The following is a 15,665-nucleotide window of genomic DNA, read 5'->3' as shown; positions in this document are numbered from 1 at the left end:
AGAGGATTGTTATTGGACCATAATTTCTTCTTGGAATAACGATTTCATAAAGGAAAAAGATGGTTTCTTTAGTATTTTCTGCTATAGGCATTTTTTAATATAAAAAATTAATCGATAATTGATAGTTAATTTTCCCGATGATCGAATAGGGTGCCCATCCCTAATTTCGATGCTTTGGCAACAGTGTTTATTGAAATGTTCATGCCAATAAAGCACCTTTTTAATTTGAAAAGTGACTATTCCAAAGCCTGTAAATAAAGGGACTGATATGCTGCCTCTCTTAGCTATAGGTCTACTGTGCTGTAGTGCTGCAGATCAGTCAATATTTCTCAACATCCATAATGAAACAACTCTTAAAGGCAAAGACTTTGAATTAAGGATGTTATTACTCATGAGTTATCATTTCAGGCCCATTGATGTTGCTGCAGTTGGTAAAAACAGCTTATGATTTTCTGAATTTACTTGGAGCAAATCATTGTATATTTGCAACTCCTGAAATGACTGCAGTGTATGAAATGACCGACAGGTGATTCATACAGATTCCTGTTCACTACTGAGGCTTGGTTTTCCTCTCCTTGATTGTACATCTGTCCCAGACTAACCATCCAATCCCCACCGTTTTCCTGCACAATAAACTATCCTACAAGAGGGACAGTGCTCACTGCATACATACAAACATGCCCACATACCACTGTAACAAACTTTTATGTTTTGTGCTTGTGGCTCTGCAGTATTATTCTCTACCATTATGCAAATAAAGCAGAGTGAGTTGAAATTACAGTGTGACAAAGAGATGGAGACGAGATGAAGAGAGAGTTTTGGAGCTGTGGCAGCTTTGCTGTTTCTATAGCAACAGCAGGAAAATAAACCGTTGTGGTTCTTGGCAGCTTGCCTGCTGCTCAGGGGACTCTGGTCAGAGGTAGTGTGTCTGTATACAAGACTGTATATGATGTGTCTATGTGTGTTTCATTGCTGTTATGTGAAATCCTCCTTAGATCCAGATTTTTATGGCTTAACTTTAGTCGAAGGATTCCATGCTACATACAGTATCTTTACATTCCTCCTGTGCAGCCAGGTCAGGGTTGTCACATCGGGGCAAGCAAATTACTTGAGACCAGTGTTTCACTGCATCCTTACGAGGTTCTTGGCATATCAAGGTCCCATCAGATTTCTAAAATATTTGGAAACCCAAACCATAGGGGGATTGGGCTAAAACAAGAATGCTATTCTTATACTTTGATCAAACTACATGGTGTTTTTGTCTTTTTAAATGCTTACGTTGTCAGTTTAGGCAGTCAAAGAGTAGATTCTTGATGTGACTTAAGAGAGCGACATGGCAGACTAGACGTTGGTCCCTGATGAATCATACCCTGCCGTCTTTCACTACATGCGTGATGCCAGGAACACACTTCCGACATTGCATGTGCATGGCAGTTGTGTCAGTGACCTGCTCTGGCTCACAGGTGTGTGTGCGTGCTCACACCGATTGCATGTCTGCTGCGTCGCTGCTACTGCCACTTCTATCTTTCTACATAGACTTTGTAGGCTACTCGAATGTTGGATTTCTTTTCATTATGAAATAATTTTTGCGTTATTTTGACAGAAAATGTCACTAAAATGTCACTGTCTCCACATGCAGCTTCTAAAATGGTTAAAAAAAATATTTTTTCACATGACATTCATATTCATATTCATATTAAGCCTAGACATTGAAACTATAGCGAAAGGAAGTTTTATGTGGTGTTGCTGGTTTGATGTCAATATGACATCAACAGGTCTTTTCTTTGTCTGTTTTTGACGGCAATCGAGTGTCACGTGTGGGGAAAGAAAAGGGCAAGATGAAGAATCTGCAGATCACCTTACACAGCCGCGAGGCGTAACATGCACACCTCACACAGGCAGTGTGTCCGCTTTAAACCTTTGACATGGGTGCCGAAATGAAAACCAAGATGTTCCGCAGCTGCCACACACACACACACACACACACACACATTGCAGCCAAGGACCAACAAACAACAAATGTTTAGCTACATTATCATGGTTTTATAAATGGAAGTGATCTTGGAATCATTCATGTTCACTGAGTGGTGAAGTCGGGATCTGCCCTTTTTCCTTCAGAGTCAATAGAAAGAGAATGAATGTGGAGTGAGAAGTATAAATATGTGTGCACAGCTGTGATTCATTTGGTATGAAGCTCCTGGCCTCGGGAGTGATAGTCAAATTGTTACAGGTTTACTGAAATGAAATAAAATAACTTTATTCTCTCTCTTCTTCATGTTTACGGTTGTGTGCTGAAGCTTACTGTGCTGCTACTGATCAGTCGTACACATCATACAAGTGTTTTTGTTGGGATGTCACGAGGTGTCTCAGTTGATTGTCTTGCACTTGGACGTCCTATATGCCTCATGTCTTTTGGGTTGACTCATTCTTGGGTGTAGTCTCGGCCTTAGTCCCATTAAAGGTGACAGTTTGAAGATAGCAGGATTTACAGACAGTAGAAATACAGTTAAAGGGGAACCAATTGTACACACCAAAGTCCCCTCCCATTTCCCTTTTGTTACAAGACAGACACGTTGCCTGAGTGTTTTTGTGCGGCTGAATGAATGGGTATTCTCTAGTGCTCTTGAAAGAGAGAATACTGTATTGGCCCGAATATAAAACAAAAAAAATTTTTTCTGGAAATTTAATACGAGAAACTGGGGTTATTTTCTATTTGAGGACGAGACAATTACTACGTGTTGACTTTTTTAAAATGTTTTGTTGCCTTAATGTTGCTAAGTTAGTAAGTATTTTCAGATCCGTCTATTGTGATTCTTTTAGAGTTAGGTCTAAAGGTCTTTAGGTGGTCCAGATTAGGCCCCCAAATTAATTTGCATGCATTGCTAAGGGAACCATATAATGGTGGAATCCAGAGCATCTTATACAGCATGAAAGTGGATAGACCTTGTAATATAAAATGTTACCAAACAAACTTTAGCTAAACTAAAAGATAGGCAATGTTACCTGGCATTGCATTTTGAGTTATGCATTAATCCAAATGAAACCACTGTGCTTGCAAAGTTGTGTTTTTAGGTCTCGCATTTTAGGTCTTTGCACGTTGTACTCAAAGCTAGGGGGGGTGATGAAGCGTTTTAACCAACAGATGTCGTTGGTGAGCTTTCCAAATATTATATCTATGACTACGTCCACATTACCACGTTTTTATTTTAAAACGGCGATTTCAAACAAAATCGATCTCCGTCCAGACTATCACCCCTGAAAAGGCCTACATACCTGAGCAATCACGTACACTGGGCATGTGTGAGCCGTTGCAAACAGAAAGCAGGTAGAATATATTTTATTTATAGGTGCATTTCAAGGCACTTAAGGACACCTTACAATGCACAGTAAAAGATAATAAATAACGAGCACAAGGCATAAAATACAGAACAAGTTAGAATAAGTGTAATTTAAATAAATGTAATTTCACACCTTTTTATGTGAAAAAGGTGGCAACTGGTTTGGTTTTACTTGACATTACATTATTCACAGCACTTTGAGGATATCAAAGTATTGATTCAAATCCACCAAGTCCCGAGAAAACAAGTACTAGAATTCTGTCGGGAGGCGGAGGTGTCAGCATTTTATTTTTCAAATACGGGACGATCCCGTACGGGACGGGTGGCAACCCTATTCACCTGTTTGAAGAGCAGCAAAATCAGTTCGCCGCCTCCTTCCGCCGGCAGAAAATCCAGCGCGTCCGTAATCTTCTTCTTTGGCAGTTTCGGATGGCTCTGCCTGATGCACGGGTTACGATACAACGCCACTACATTGCCGTAGTGGTGTACTGCTGCAATTGCAGTTACAAACGTTAAATCCACCGAGTACCGAGAAAACAAGCAGTAGAATTTTTTCGGGAGGCGGCACAAAATTTGACGGAGACAGTCGCCTCGCAATTCTCTATGCAGGAAAAACCCTGACCACATATATTATGTGTATGGATGACAGACATGGATATAAAATGCAACTTGATTGATTGGTGGAGCCAAGTAAATGTTTTGTGGGGGGCAGGTAGAAACCCAAGCAGTGATATGTGATATTTTCGTGTTGATAAGTGTCCCCTAACTGATATCCAGGAAGTACTTAAGCATAATGTTTCCATTCTGTTTCCAATCATGAAAGAGTTGCTATGCAGGTAGCAGGAATGAACAGACAAAACAGCACTCTTCAGCAGTGCAGTGCAAACCACCACAGCCCAGAGACACTCAAATTCAAACAATGAATATGTTATTTGTACATAGCAAATCCTGTTTGGGTAATTGCAAAAGAACAAAAGAAGAGTGCAGTGTAGTGTTGAAACCTGCACTGGACCAGACATGGAACCAAACCCCACATTACCCCCAGCCGCTGCTGCTTTAGAAGATTAGAGGAAACACTGAGTCATCGTCTTGTGTTCCAGTGGTTTGCAGACTCTGGGTCAGAACCCAACACCCAATCATTGCAGGATATAAATAAGTCCTCAGGTTGTTCTGCTAGAACAGATGATGGCTTATAACTGGAAAATCACAATTTTGTATGTAAGCCTCAGTTTGCACTTAGAATTATACTGAACAGCCATTTTGGTTTTGGTGAAAAATCCCCTTCATAACTATGAAGGAAACTGTTGTGACTGAGAAATCAGACATAAATGTGTAGACGTACTGTAGACTTCAAACTCTACTTTATGTAAATAGAGCAAATGTCTTCATCAGTGTTTCTCCAGCATATATATATATATATATATTCTGTAGATTCTGTCAGCATATAAAGCTCCAACACAGAGGCCAATATTCAAATTGTCTGACAGATCAAATGAGCCCTTTCACATTCAGCCACACTTTTTTGTTTCCAGGTTCTAAGTATTAAGAAAATATTAGTAAATGGGTAACTGTTTAAGCTGTGAGAGTAATAGAAGTGATAAGCTACAATGTTGTGTGTTTTCTCTCCCTGCAGGCTGCTGTTTGGGACCTTGTATCCTGCATACTACTCTTACAAAGCTGTCAAGACCAAAAATGTCAAAGAATATGTAAGTTCATGAGCTTCACTCAGCTCAGTTTATGGATGTGCTTGATTTTTGCATGACCCTAACACTGTATTTTAAGTAGGAATGCCCCAATCAATAGGCTACGTGATCGGTACATTGTAATTAAAACCAATCACCTGTGGTTAATACTCTGTTGTCTGCAGGTGAGAGGTTCACTGTGTACTGTGTAGTGTAGTCCCACCTCCCACCTTGTTCACTGCGCTGGTGTGCGACAGGCCACCAAAACAAAACAAATGTTTTTCATTCCATTTCACTGAATGCAGTTTGAAAGTATTTGGAATTTAAATATGAGGGAGGATATGTTTATGTTAAGATTAGGGCTCCCAGTTAAGTTTAAACACAAATGCTACTAAATGAAAGAGTGACAGTAAAGTCACTGTTCCAAATCGTCTCCCAAGAAAATCTCGCATTTCACAGCGGAATGCTGTATATAAATTTTGAAGGGGAAAATATTCCGAGCTTTACAGCTGACAGTTCTGAACAAGATTTTAAGAGTTGGTGTGTTTTTTATTGATTTGATTTTATTTTAATGACAACATCTTTGTCAAAGAAAGTGTTCCGTTACTTAAAGACAGATTACTGTCTAAATGTAAAACAGATGAGCAAACAGATGAGCATTAGGATTTGATTGTACATCTCAATTTCTTTTAGAGAATTTGAACTAATCTAACTCAGCAGCAGATGGGCAGCGTTAAATCCTGTGTCCTCTCCATATACATTAATGGAATCATTTTACTGCCAAAGATGCACATTTTATGAATTCTCAGCTGGAAGCCCTACATTTAAATGGCAGCCATATTAATAGAGTATCTCAAAGATTCTTCTGTCTGTGTTTGTAGACATTGACTGTACTGTCTAAAATTATTAGAATATCAGAATGTGAATTGTGTCTTCGCACTGATTTCCATTTAGACCAGGGTCTGATGGGGACCTACAGTATATATGCGTATAGATTTAAGGGCTTGAATATGTTTTCGTGATGGAGTCGGGTGATGTAACTAATGCCAGTGAGAGTGAAATCGCAGTCCACTGAGTTAGTAACACATTCACACACAGCTTTAATGCACCAGCACAGGGGTTCAGATGCAGTAAGCAGTGGCTTTCACTCTGTTTCTCTCTCTAATTGTCTCCCTCACTCTCTGCTTCTGTTTGCTTTACTGATTCTCAAGTCTGTTTCCTTTGTTGTGTAATGCAGCTGGGTAACAAAAACAATAGAGACACAGCAACAAAAACTGAACATTAGAATCTACATGAAGGTAGGATTTACTGTAGGACTGTTCTATGAGACGACAGTAGTAATAAACCTTGTCTTCTTGGGTGAGTCTCTACAAGCTTTACACATCTAGATTTGGATAGTTTATTCCTTTCTTCCTGACAGATCCTTAAAGCTCCGTCAGGTTGGATGAGAAGTGTCTGTCAACTTCCATCTTGAAGCCTTTCCACAGATGTTCTATGGGGTTTGGGACTTGTCCCAAAGACATCAGCCACCACTTGTCTTAGCTGCTCGCTTTGGGTAATTGTTGTGCTGAAAGGTGAACCGTCAACCCCCTCATCTCAGGTCACCTTCACTCTGGAGCAGGTTTTCTTCAATGACCTTTCTGTATTTACCTGCATTCATCCTTCCCTCAGTTCTAACCAGGGAGAAATAGCATGATGCTGCCCCCACCATTCTTCACCATACAGATGGTACTATTCATCTCTTTATCTCCCAAGCGCATATACTAAGGAGTTTAAGCATACACTGAGTTCGTTACATTAAGATAATAGCTCTTTTACAGTTGGCCATTGCCTGTATCTTCTTTTATGTGACTCGAGTTGCAGCATACCCTGCCAGAGGTTACTCTAGTTCATGACAAAGTTGGCTTGTAAATTCATTCCAGAGGCCCAGCCCTCTTTCTCTTGTTTTTATTACTTTAGTGTCTGTGTTTCTGTGTGGACATGTGTCCATACAGTACATGTGGGTGCATGCTGACATGCTGAACATTCTCACCTTCAAGAAAAGTGAAACCAGCGATTGAAACAACCTCTTCTCCCTTCTTTCACCAAATTAGCAGGTATAAGCAGTTTTTTTTAAGCGCAGGTGAACCCACAAAAAAAGGCGTTTCACACTGCCTTCCTGTTCGGACTGAGAAGACACAGACATACAGCTGCAAGGATCAACGTTGTCACATGCAGTCACAAAGCAAACACAGGGGAGGGAACATCTTCACAGATTCAAAGAGTGAGCTGTAAGCCGCTGTGCAGACTAGTAAAATGGGTCTGTCGTGTCTCATCCCCAGGTCGCTGCCGCTGTAAGTGTCTGAGCCTGCATGTGAGAAGCTTTGGTGATTGTGTGTTTTTAAAATGATTATGATGGCTGCAGTCTACTCTCAGTGGAAGGAGTAGCTGTGGTGTTTCTGGTGTAACAGTGCTGTACTGTGACAGATCTGTTTAGAATGTACAGAAAAGGGGTGAAAATTTGTGGGTTCACCCGTGTGTCATGTTTTCAGCTGAAGCTGATAAATACTTATGACTACTGCAGATTCATTTCACCTGGGAGTGAATGCAGGCTTTTTGTCCACTGTAAAAGGGGCTATAGATGAATCCCATTCTTCTATACCTCCTTAACAGGACTGACACCACCCAGTTAGAAGTAACATTGCTGTGTACTGTCCCTCACTCTCCGTCTGCTACATCTTCACTGCTGACACAGGAATGATAAAGAGCTGTATGGGGGTAGTTAAAGCTAGGCGACCCCTAGGCTACGCTGTTTCGCTCTGTTACAGACAAATGGGCTTCTATGCTAAACTGCATCCCATTCTAACTTGGAGCAGACTTGTCCAATGGCCTGTGCTGTCAGTGCTGCAGGAAGTGATTGTGTATACAGTGTTTTTGTGTGACAATTGAAACACGTTGTCTTATTCTTCAGGCAGATTCTGCTTCAGGACTGACTCAGATGCCAAAGTGCCAGCTTTACTCGGAACATTAATGAGCACAGACAATGTTCACTGCGGTGTGGGAGTCGGGGAGTGTTCACATCAAAATTTTTAAACAAAAACACCGACCCTAACAATATAAAGTCATTTGAAATGACTCTGAACCAAACTTGTCAGCTGCTGGGGCTATAGCATGTATATGTCCCGACTGCTGCCTGGCTCCATCACCATGCTCTTTCCACCAAGTTTAGCTTTACCAGTCGGTCCACTGGCTGCAGAGAGCTGAAGTCAGGTGTTTTTTTCCTCTCTCTCTTTTAATGGGAGGCAGTTATTCATAGATAGGGCTAGTAAATGTCTGCTATTGCCTCAGGAAGGCAAATGGCTGCTGTATATTTCACTGAGGTCATGTCTTAATGTCCTCCCTACTGATGAGATGAAAGAGGGAGGGGAAAGAGAAAAAATGCTGGTAGAGACAGAGAGAGGGAGAGAAAAGGGTATGACGTGGAAGATGAAAGGCAGAGGTAGAAGAGAGACAGAAGCAGTGGAGGCAGAAGGAGATTGAAACATATAAATTAGACGTCCATCTCACCGGCTCTCTGTTTCACACTCTCCTTTACATTTATCATTCCCATGAGCCTGTGTGTGAGTGCGGAGGGAGTTCATGATGAGGTCACCAATTAACCAGTCCAGCAGTAACGGTGCAGGCAGTGGAGAGAGAGTGCAATGTGTCTGTGTGTGAACAGTGTCTACCTAATGTGAGATATACAGCATGTGTGAGTTTGTGCTTGTGAGACAGGTGAATGTCTGTGTGTTTGTGTTCACTGTCCTTCTCTGGTGTTCTCACACATTCAAACACGCACTCTTTACTCTCTCGCTCTCTCTCTCCACACACACACACACACACACACACGTTGACATTTCATTAGCTAGTGTCAGTGTGTGTTCAGTCATGTGGCTGCAGACGGGTCTGGCTAATACCTCAGCCTGCCATGTGACTGTCTGCCTGCCTGCCACCGTCTACCGCTGGCTTTGATATGGAAATCCAGCCAGAAGAGCATGGACAACCCTTAAAGAGGGACTGCGAGAACAAGGGAGCAGGGAGGACAACAGAGAGCATAAAAAGAAACTGATATAAAATCCAAGCCTCAGTACTACTGGCCTGAGAGGGGACAGGGTGCAGGATTAATGAAGGAGGAAAAGAGAAGGAAGTAGAAGAACCAGATAAACCTCAGATTATCTAACACTTTGGCCTTACCAATTGGAAAAGTGGCTTCAATTAATTTATTAAATTCCTTAAGCACTCACCATAATGACCACGTGCACTTGATAGATCAGTTCAGAACGGGGATAGTAGAACAATAGGCACTGCATCAGCTCTACTATAACAGTCATGTGTTTCCTATATTTTCCCAGCGTGCAGCAGCTCTGCTCAATCTGAAATTTCTTTGAGTGGTTTTGCTGAAGACAAATATAAGAATAGCAAAGTGTTTCAGTTTCTGCAATTTGATTTTTTTACCTCATTTCTAACAGCTGACACAGAAGGTGGCAGGGTGGAATCAAATATAACTTAATTCCCAAGAATGATGTTATGTTCTTGTGAGAAATGTAGACATCTTTTATTAGCTCAGTAAGTTTACATAGCTTTTGTCATCAAATTGTAGGACAGGTGAAATTCTGCATTACTGACTTAACAATGCCCCTTAAATATTAGTGAATTTAAAAAAGTTGTTCGGTGTTGACAGTCCAATGCTGGATTTTAAAAAAGGTTTAAAAAAGGTTTCTTTTACAATTCAGATTTTTTTTCTTTTAGAATAGTGACAAATCGTGACTAAGACCGAACAGGACATTTTACAAGGTTAAAATAAACTTGTTAGCACTCTCTCTGTAATGCTGACACTGTTTACAGACACTAAATGCCTTTGTTTGGTATTGTGGTTCTGCAGTTTCTTGTTAGCTATCAGCTGATCAGTAGAAATGTCTGTCTAGCTTCATGGTTCACTGTCGTCCCTGTTTAGGTGCGATGGATGATGTACTGGATTGTTTTTGCCCTTTACACTGTGGTGGAGACAATCACTGACCTAACACTGGCATGGTGAGTTTCACACAAAAACAAATGCACACAGTCTCGTATCAGTGTCTTTTAAGTATTTTCTAAAATTCCACAGCCCTGTTGTTTGTGTTTTCTATGTTTTGATGATGACTACTTGTAGGGGGGGTGGTATGCTGATTCTATTACGAATGGAAATTCACTTGTTTATATGAAATATGTTGGTAATTGAAATTTCAGTGGTAACTAATGTAATTAGAATGGACTTGCAGTAATGAGTATGGCAGCTGGATGAATGTGTACAGATATTTTTCTGGAGCTTCTCCCAACCTACACTTAAAGAACATTATGAGACATCTAACCATAACCATAACCTCAATTTACACCTCGGCCATACACACACACTCAAACACTGGTGGATGTCGTTCTATGTGAACTGAACCTCAAACAATATATTGATGTTGATCACCTCTACGCAAAGATTTAAAGTGTGGGGATGTTGAGACATCCTCTTAGTGGGAGGGATAATCTGTTCTGTGCATCATATGCATTCATGTGAAGGCACACAGTGCTACAGATAGCACTGTAGGAGATGGTATTTGAAAAGGGAAACACCAGAAGCCATTCAGTGACACAAACATGACAACCAATCACTGCAAACAGTGGCTTCAGAAGCTATTCAGACCCCTTCAAGTTTTTCAGATTATATTATATTGTAGATTTAATTGCCATCGGACAAAATTGACATTTTGCCCATCAGTCCACCCCCCATTATGCACAATGATAAAGTGAAAACATGTTTTTAGAATTAGAAAATCCTTTAAATGTTGTTTGTCGTATGTCTTTTACTCATGGCGGCCTCTGTCTAACCTCTCTACCTTCCAGCATCTGGGTCAGGCCAGGAACACTGCCTGCGTGGGACATGCGTCTCACGCCTCGTGGCTGCGTATTTTTCACGTGTGATGCGTTTCGCAGCAAACAAACAGAGAAAATACCTGTTGATGTCACAGTGACATCATACCAGCAACATTACACAAAACTGACACCTTCAACTATAGTTTTCTATGTCTTGGCTGAATCTGAATTTGACACATTTGACATGAAAAAATATAAATTTATATTTTTAACAATTTTAGCAGCCGCATGTCGAGACAGTGGCACTTTACTAACTTTTACTGTCTAGAATAGATAAGAAATTAATTAATAATGAAAAGAAATACAACATTCCAGTAATTTGCAAACTACGTAGAGAGACAGAGCAGCAGCAACAGAGATAAGAGACACAGCCGGTGTGTGAACACATACATGTTTCTCCGCAGCAGTCCAGCAATGGCAGCCGCCCCTTCATACAACATCCCGGCGTAATAGCACCAACCGTACTTACATGTTTTGTTACATGTCTTCCTGTAGTGGAAAAGGACTAAGACTTAACAAGTTAATATCAACCCTCATTAATGTTGTGATGCTCCCTGTGTGCCTGCACATTTCCAGGTTTCCCCTGTACTACGAGCTGAAGATAGCCTTTGTGATCTGGCTACTAGCGCCCTACACCAGAGGAGCAAGTCTCATTTACAGAAAGTGTCTGCACCCTCTGCTGTCCTCCAGAGAGAGGGTAAGACCATCCATCCATCCATCCATCCATCCATCCATCCATCCATCCATCCATCCATCCATCCATCCACATCTTGGTCTGTGTACATGGATTATTTGTTGTTGAGACTATTATAGTCACACTGTTGTGTTATTGATTGTCTCCCTCTAGGAAATAGATGAGTATATCGTCCAGGCCAAAGAGAGAAGCTATGAAACCATGGTGAACTTTGGAAAGCAGGGACTGAGCATCGCAGCCACCGCTGCTGTCACTGCAGCTGTCAAGGCAAGTGTCTTTGGCTTCTCTCAACACTAAATATTCTGTTTGATATTCTTTCAAAGGTGCTGCTTTTACTGATTATTTTCATCAGTAATGTGCTGTATGTTATCAGTTGGTTTAAGATACCTTTTTGTAGACCAAAAACAGCAACAACAGCTTGGTTGAAGCAGTTTGAACTGCATCTCTTGTAGTATTTCATCAAATCGAGACATCTCCCATAAGTCCCAGTGCTTCCTGTTCCCTCCCCCTCTCCCCATCCTCACTGAGCAGGATCTGCCTTTGTGAGATGCTGTGAAATCTTCAGCTTCCTTTGCTTAGATACAACAGCGCCCTCTACCTGCTTTGCACAGTAATGCAGCAGATCGTTTCGCCAAATTCAACCTGTTGCCACAGAATGTTCTGATTCCACTTGAGAGAACATGGACAGAAATAGGGCCATTAGTGTGTAAATTAATGCAGGCGTTGCATTAAACACAGCAGCCAATCCTGAATAACATCTTGAATATGATACAGTATCTTGAACGCTCAAGCAAATGTATCCTCAGTGTTTGTGTCTCTAAAGGGCTGTGTCGACCTTCAGCTCCCACTCATTGCAGAGTTAGTGTACATGAAGTGTGTTTGGTTGGTTATTCAGCATTGTGTGAACACCTGAGTGTATCAGATAATCCACGCTGATCTCCTTAATGACTAATCCCAGGCAGTGGGAATCCACCACTAAACAGAATTAATAATGTAGGGTTGTCAGGTCCACACAAACAGCTGAAGCCACCTAACATAGATATGGTTTAGCTTGATACTTGATACTGGTTTCATGAATCACTATTATTATTATATGTTCAGTTAAATCTGAAAGATGCAAAAAAACAACAGGGCTGCAATTTCATTATTGCTTAATCTGCTGATTATTTTCGTAGATTAATTGTTAGTCTATAAAGTGTCAAAAACAGTGTCAGTTTACTTAAGCAATATTACACGAGAGGGAGTGATTGTCTTGACCTATCACAGCTGTGCTGATATTCAGTACAACATCAGCTTTTATACAACAGTTCTGTGAGCACCATATTGGTTAGATAAGAAACCACAGATTATGATTTGTTATTATCATATATTTGGCTACACCAACACAAACAGTTCCACAACTGAACTGGTACTGGACTGTTGCTAAGCAACACATAAACATTTTCCTGACCTGCACAGTGCACACTCGCTTGCTACTCTGTCTACACGTTACCTCAGGTGTGTGCTGAAGTATCCAGGCTTCTTCCTTCATCCTCTCCTGACGACCACACATCATTTCATTCAAATGTTATTTCTGGAAATATTTTCATCTTTGTAAAGTTTGTTACAATCTAAGAGAGATAACGGCCGTTAATGTGACGCTATTTAATGGTTAATAGAACACTTGTGAAGCAGAGTGATACATGAAGTTAAAAGTCCCAGCGCTGTTGTACTCTATATCAGCACTCATGGAATGACTCTCGTCCAATCAAATTACTTGGTTGGAACTAACTGTTGTATAATGACATATAAAAGAGAAAAAAACAGAAGACAGAAAACAGCAATTATTTTCTGGAAAAATTACCTGCATTGTTAAGCAAATATCAAAATAGTTGCTGATTGATTAATTGAATAATTGTTGCACACTAAAAAATACATCTTTTTATTATTGAAGAATAAACAAATTAATGTTGATGTTGCTGTTGCTGTTTTTGATTTGGAACGTAGGTTCTTTCTAACGTTATGTTGGCTGAGGCAGCTTTTATCTTTCTGCACATGGATCAGTGCAACATTTTCATGCTCATGACAATAAAATGTCTGAATTGGATCCAGGTTTACTGTCTAACTTCACACTGTCTATCAGGATCACATGTGACAGCAAATTGGTTGCAAGATTTAAAAAACGGCAAAATAAAAAAATGAATAAAGCCAGTGGAAGAAGTTGAAAAAAGTTTGTAATAATCTTTTTAAACAGGACAAAATATGACAGAGAGGACTGAGAATCAGGAGGGAGCATGCAACATTTGATATATTTTCAGATGATGTATGTCTCAGCAGAATTTCATTCTTCATGTGCACTCGTATCCTTGATGCAGTAGTACTCAGTGGTTCACGCTTAATTTCAGCTCACAAAGCAGCACTTCTGCTTATGCTGACTTAGATCGGCCGCTCCACGCAGCGAGTAAACCATGCACGTGCATCCACATGAACAAGATGCTTCAAAAACCCCATCATAACAGAGTGAATGTAGCCTCAGTCTTTGAGTCAGCAGAGCCGTTGAGAAGTCTCAGGAAAAACTAAAATGCCACAAGACAGGAAATTGTATTTATTCTCTTTAATGACTAATGTCCTCTGGCTCACTAGCAAATAACTGAGCCACTGTTACTTCAGTTAGTTTGTGTTGGCCTTAAGTTAAGCCACACAGTGTTCTGTGCTCCTACTTTAGACAATAAAAAAACCTCTGTTTAGACTCTGCTCTAATAAAAACACTGAAAAAATGAATGACTTGGTTGTGTATATATTGGAAGGGGGTGTGGATCAGAAGGATTAATGCCAAGGGTGTGACTGTGTGAACTAAGACACAGTTGGCTGTACCTCTAAGTTGAGTGTAATGTATGTGCGCTTAGTAACATGAGCCTGGGCCTGGTAAACCCCCTCCAGTCTCTGCTTACATTAAACATGCTATTAATCACTGCTTCAAAGTTACACCTCTCTGTTACACATTGTAGTCTCATACTCTCTCTCCACCACGCCTTGATGTCTCTCTTTTTATTTGTCTTTTCTCTGCCTGAACACTCTTTTTCTTTTTTTTCCTGTCTTCCCTCTCCTTTTATTTGTGTTGCCTCTCCTTGTCTTTCCTGTGTCTCTCTTCTTTCCTTGCCCTCTGTGTTTTATCACAACAGTTTAAGGTCACAGTTCAATTACACATCCTTTAAAAGCATTTCATCTTTTAGTTGCAATGTGATTAACCTTTCCTAGACAATAAAACCAGCTGTGTTGCACATGAAATCCATCTGTCTGTTTCTGTCATTTTGTAAGAAAAAAACAAAACAAATGATGAACAGAATGAACATTGCTTATTTTCTCATAGCATTGCTTGCACACATGACACAACGACGCAAGCTAGTCGGTCGAAAACTGTGAACTGTACATTTTTCCGTCAGTGTGTAACAGACTTTCACTGGATGTTTCCAGAGATCGCTCATGTTTCCGCTCTCACATGCAAAAGACTGAACCACACTAAAAAACGTTTAGCTCTCTCTGCCATTGACACTAACAGCAGGGTCTGTGTCTCTGTGCTGCACTGTGCTCCGGCGTATGACATAAAGCTGCCCCGCCCCTCACACACACACACACACACACACACACAGAGAGAGAGAAAGAGGTCTCTCCTCTGGGTTGGGAACAGTGGAAATGCATCATTCATAGACGAATGTCTTAATCAGAAACAGAGTTGGTGAGATCGAATGCGCAAGAGAACTGTTATGTCGCAATAATAAACAGGAAATTTATTTTCTTAATTTCTCAAGTACAGAAAGCAGAACCGATAACGCCCGAGCTTATCGATACTCTAGTCTTTAGCCGCGGGTTTTGTTTGATACCGGGTTTCGGTAAGAATCTACCTGACAGTCTAAACCAAACATTTCAGAGAGCACTTTGAAAGATTGAAGCAGAGAGAGGTGCTGTGGTTTTGTTTTACAAATGTATCTCAGGTAATCAGCCTTTTTTAGCATGTGCTTTTATTAAATAAGGAACTCCTGAGACTCACTCAAG

The 15,665-nt window shown here is 40.6% G+C and overlaps 1 protein-coding gene across 1 annotated transcript in view; it reads left to right on the top strand.

Annotated features, from left to right (window-relative positions):
* reep3b (receptor accessory protein 3b) overlaps positions 1 to 15,665 on the top strand; it is a 39,431-nt gene that overhangs the window by 8,890 nt on the left and 14,876 nt on the right. The window contains exons 2-5 of the mRNA XM_023418880.2: positions 4,972 to 5,044; positions 9,993 to 10,069; positions 11,516 to 11,636; positions 11,787 to 11,900. Coding sequence (XP_023274648.1) covers positions 4,972 to 5,044; positions 9,993 to 10,069; positions 11,516 to 11,636; positions 11,787 to 11,900 — 385 coding nt within the window. The remainder of the gene's footprint in view (positions 1 to 4,971; positions 5,045 to 9,992; positions 10,070 to 11,515; positions 11,637 to 11,786; positions 11,901 to 15,665) is intronic.

Source organism: Seriola lalandi, unplaced genomic scaffold (genome assembly GCF_002814215.2).
Source record: "Seriola lalandi dorsalis isolate HSWRI2012SDOR001 ecotype SW California unplaced genomic scaffold, Sedor1 jcf7180002054585, whole genome shotgun sequence".
NCBI classification, from domain to species: Eukaryota; Metazoa; Chordata; class Actinopteri; order Carangiformes; family Carangidae; genus Seriola; species Seriola lalandi.
This window is presented reverse-complemented; position numbering and strand designations above follow the sequence as displayed.